Source organism: Poromitra crassiceps, assembly GCF_964638095.1.
Source record: "Poromitra crassiceps genome assembly, chromosome: 7".
Lineage (NCBI taxonomy): Eukaryota > Metazoa > Chordata > Actinopteri > Beryciformes > Melamphaidae > Poromitra > Poromitra crassiceps.
This window is the reverse complement of record NC_139628.1, coordinates 56,992,319-56,997,318: the sequence shown is the minus strand read 5'-3', so window position 1 is coordinate 56,997,318 and position 5,000 is coordinate 56,992,319. Positions and strand designations below refer to the sequence as shown.

The following is a 5,000-nucleotide window of genomic DNA, read 5'->3' as shown; positions in this document are numbered from 1 at the left end:
TTGAGAGTTGGGCCCTTCTAAGTTTACTTCAAAAGTGAGCAGGCACTGCATCACTAGTGCTTATTTGGAGAAACTACACCGTATATACTAAACCTTTCAAGATAGATTGGTGCAAAGTTATTATTGTTCTTGTCTAACCCGTGCTGTGTGGTGTGTCTCGCGTAGCTGGGAATCGAACTTGGAACCTCCGGCATGGGGGGCGGTTGTTCTAGCGAGGAGGCTGTGTGTTTACCCTGCCTTTTCTACACAAAATGGCCCCCGTGAAAAGGGTCTATTACACACACACACAGAGACACACACACACACACACACGATGCCCCTCCCTCACCAGTCAGAGGTGGGTATCCTCGGGGACCCGGGGCAACAAAGTACTCGTACTCCTGGACGTCGGCGGCGGCGTCGTTGGAGTTGGCGCTGGGATCTGCGGAGCGGCCGCGGTTGGTCAGTTTGGGCCGGGGCCCAGCGGGAGCAGGAGGGGGCAGACTGGGAGTCGGGCTGCCAGCTGGGTCAGACATGGTGGACATGGTTCACGGCGGGATGCTCCCTCACAGGACTGTGGGGAGAAGAGGAGATTGTTGCATGACACTCGACATACCGCTTAGTCTCGTTGGACAGACTATCTCCACACTTTGTTTCAGGAGAGAGTCTGGCTCAACTCACTCCCATTCTGGTAAAGCAAGAAAAAAAAAGCCCTGTTATCTTTACAACCATCCACCAAATGTACCAAGCACTCCCTGCTTTATTGCACGATCAAATCTTCGTCAAAACTTGCCATTTTCAGCGTGTAGTTTGCTAGTAGCTTGCTAGTAGCTTGCTAGTAGCTTGCTAGCGCGCGCCGGAGGCATTTGAGAGCGCGGGCACACAGGAAGTGGAAAGCGATTTCCCTTCCACTTCGACTGAAATGGTCGGAGCCAATAGCAGAGCTAAGACCCGCAGCCTGCTTCCTGCTTCCAGTCAGTCAAACTAAAGGTCCTTACACATCGGGAGCGTTTTTTTCGTGCGTTTAATTCGCACGTCAATCATTTTTCCGAACCTATATCAGTCAATGCAACCGTGCATACCAACGGCAAAGTTTCGCTGAGCGTTATTGCGGTGTTTATTTTTTCGAACCACGGTCGATTTTTCAGAAATTCGCTTCCGACGTGTACACATCTGTGGCTGTGATTGACAGGTGGGTCAAAACTCGCATCGCAATTTCGTGCCGTATATTCGCATCGCTCTTGATGTGTAAGGAGCTTAACACTCCACACAAAAGGCTACTACTGATAGAGAGATACTGTAGAGAAGAGACATTTTCAATTCTTACATTGACAGTCAGTATTTGGCGCACACAGAATACTTTAAGTGTATGTTAATTTTAACATATTGTCAGGTGGAAACCTTGTATCTCCAAAAACAAAATTCTACAAGGAAGACAAAAGATTCACATTTTAACATAATATAGTGTAATAGTAATAACAACATTAATAAACAGTAATATAACATCTTTGGCTGCTCCAAAGTACCTGAAACTTTCACAGGTCATTTTTTGGGTACCCACTAAATCCATTTATGAAATAAAAAGAAAATGGCCAAATTAGGAGAGATACAGGGTTTCCGCCTGACAGCAGCCATATTGCCTTTTGTTGGACCCTGGTTTAATCCAAAGTGTCTAGAATCTAAGTTTGAGTATTAGTCCATGGGCCACAGCAGATTCCGGTACCACTCATGGTGGCAAAACTTGCTTATAATTTTTGATAAGACACATGTAGCTAGAGCGAAAATTCTATAAGAGAGACCTTAATGTCATTCATTCACTCACTTTTCATTCTTTCACTCTCAGGATATAACTCTAGCTCTCATACCCACTTCTTAATCAACCTGCATTTTCCTGTTCTAGGAGAAACCCTTTAGTTGTCACTGGCTCTCATTCATCCCTCCTGTCCTCATTCACATCTTTCCCTGTCAGGAGAAAACCTTTAAATGTCACGCCCACTCATTGATAAATTACGTCATCAATCACCCCTTTTCCCGCTTCTATCTAGCGTCACTGTTTGTGGGAGGTATCGTTCATTTTAGGCCAATCAGAGTAAGACACCTTTTCCCATTCAGCCTATCACCATCAAGCTGTCAAAGCTAAAAGCTCTCCGCTTTCTCTGTGTGATCTGTTGCTTTTCAGTACGTTCCTGCGACCCGCCTCCACCCCATTCTCCTCCAGTCCTCTGAGATCTCAGATTCAGAAGCTTCGCCACCAAGACCAAGACCTCATCTGTCACCACCACCAGGTCTAGACTCCACGGGGGGGATCTTCATTCCTATTCCTGGCTGATCTACCCCTGCTGATCATGATGTCATAATCAAGCTGACGTCATGATGGAGTCTAATCGCCAAAACTATATCTCTGTGCCTACAGGCTCATGTATCTAATCATCTAATAAATCATTGTCATTCTAGAAATGTGTCTCTCTGGTTGAAATGTCTGTAATGATATTTTGGTATGATAGCTATTCCTTAGTGGTAGCTGTGACACAGTTACCAGCTTGTGAAGTGAACCACCCCTCAAGTAAATTGCATTTTAGAAGCTGGTGCATATCCTGGGTTAGGCACATGGTCAGCGCATTTTTCAATGTCTGGTACTATATTGTTTTTGGTCCTATTTTAAACGGGACCTTCTTAGCTTTCATTTAAGGCAACTGCTGCTATCAACAACTGCTGTTTGCTTCAAGAGGAAACCTGCGTATTTGCTGCCAAAAGGGCCTAAACACCTCTGCCCTTTTCACACCTAGAAAACCCCCACTTTGCACTCAACAAGAACAAGAACAGCTCAGAAGTTAACTGAAAATGCATGCTGACGTAAGCATGATCACATAATTTTTAATAATCTATTCATATCCTAATTAATATTAGGTCAATAATAGATTAGTGTAATTGTGTTAATATTCCCATGAAATACTTGGGCCTCTAGATTCAAATGTTATTTTCTAATGTTAGAAGTAACTGGTCAAGATGAGCTCTGATAATAAGACTGGTAGGGGGGCTTGTCATGGGCTCAGCCCCTAATCAGAATGTGACATGCATACAGTGCCTCACAAAAGTGGTTGAACACCCCCCCCCCAACACCACCACCCAACAGCAGCTAAACAACTAATATAGCCAGTCAGTCCAGTAGTAGTAAATATTTTTTAGAAAATGAAAAATGTAATATGTGCCGTTTGAAGTATCCAACCGCTTTCACTTTGGCAAACCTCAACTCAAATACACAATGGAGTCCACTGCAATGAATGTGCAAGGGCAAAACAGCTGACCTGGCATTATAGCTACACTCACCGAGGACTTTACTGGAACGCCAGACTAATACTTTGTAGATATCAGCTTTCAGCTCGGTGTCAACCGGCTACCAAAGTGACATCTGCCTTAAAGTTTGACGTGTTGCATTCTGAGATACTTTTCTGCTGACCAAAGTTGTTGTTTTTGCACCATTCTGTGTCAATTCTTGAGACTGTTGTGAGATCAGCAGTTTCAGAAGGACGTCTGGCACCAACGACCATGCCGTGCCGCGGTCAAAGTCGCTTATGGTGTGAGTTGCATATGTTAGTTTGTTAGTTTGTTCAGCCATAGTAACCACACGCAATGCATTGGTAAAATAGCTGTTGAATTAAACAATTTGATCAATTATAAACAATAAACACATGTTGCATGCAGGTGTAATTACACCTCAATTAGGTCAACAACAGACACGTTTGATATTAAATCCGACAAACCGGAGCTCTGAAATTAAAGCCACCACGTCTCTTGCCCAGGACAAAAATTATCCCTTATTTTGACAAAATGTTCCATGGACAATTAGAGTGTTATTGTGCTTTTGGCTTTAATTGAATGTACCTGTGCTGTAAATCCTGTGTTATTGAGACAGCGTCCAAAATTAGCACCAGCCAGCAGCCAAATGCTGGTAAAATATGCAAGTGGCTGGTAGATTTGCTTCACTCACCATCCAAAAAACCCACAATGGTCATCTATTGAGTGGCTGGTAAAATGTTAACATTCACTAACCATTCGACTGGTGGACAAAAAAGTTAATTTTGGAGCCTGTATTGAGATCCAGGTGAATGTATTTCTTGTTATTGTGCTGTTGTCTTTTGAGTGTTCAGGTGGCTGTGCTGTCAATCCTGTTGAGAGTCAGGTGTCTTAGTTATTCTGGCTTTAATTCTGCATGTCGGTATGTGTGCTGTGAGGGGGGGCTCTTTATGTGACCATGCCCAGGGGCCCATCATGTCATAATCCGCCTATGGGGCATAAGATGTTGGGAGAAGTACATTCCTCTATACCGGTGGAGAGGAGTGGAACAACATCCCTAACGGAATTAAATCTGCATATTCTCTAAATGGTTTTAAAAAACTGAAAAAATGATTGCTGAGTAAACTAGAGTAATGTGTGAGCCTTCCGTTGTCATGGTTATTGAACTTGTGTGTTTTTGTTGATTGTTCTATTTGGTTTATTTGATGTTATGTGTTACCGTATGTCCTGTTTTTATAAGGCCAGGGACCATGTTGGAAATAAATGTTCACACTTTTACATGTCTGTCCCTTGGATTTTGTCTGCTATATCCATAAAATCAATCAATCAATCAATCAATCAATCAATCAATCAATCAATCAATCAGATACTCTGGTACCATAGACCTATGAGCATGCTTATGCTTGACCATGGTGTTTGTTATGGTCAATCCATGTCTAAAGCACAGAAGTCCAATAACAGAACACTCAGGTTCAGATCAGGGAAGCCATCCCAATCACGCCCCTCTGAGTGGTGTGAGCATTCCACTTTTTGTGTTTGTGTCTCTCTGATGTTCCTTGATGCCACACGGCTAAAATAAATGATACAATTTAGGCAAACTCTCTTTTTTTTATGTGTGTCATTGATGGTTTGAAGAGCTCAAGTCACCTCTATGTCAGAAAAAATCACAACTGGTCTTAAATGAAATCTAAGAAGGTCCCCTTTAAAATAGGAGCAAAAACAATAGT

General features: G+C 43.0%; 1 protein-coding gene across 1 annotated transcript in view; it reads right to left on the bottom strand.

Annotated features, from left to right (window-relative positions):
- f13a1b (coagulation factor XIII, A1 polypeptide b) overlaps positions 1 to 5,000 on the bottom strand; it is a 28,534-nt gene that overhangs the window by 18,001 nt on the left and 5,533 nt on the right. The window contains exon 2 of the mRNA XM_083639604.1: positions 329 to 553. Within this exon, the coding sequence (XP_083495730.1) occupies positions 329 to 524 (196 nt within the window). The 5' untranslated portion in view covers positions 525 to 553. The remainder of the gene's footprint in view (positions 1 to 328; positions 554 to 5,000) is intronic.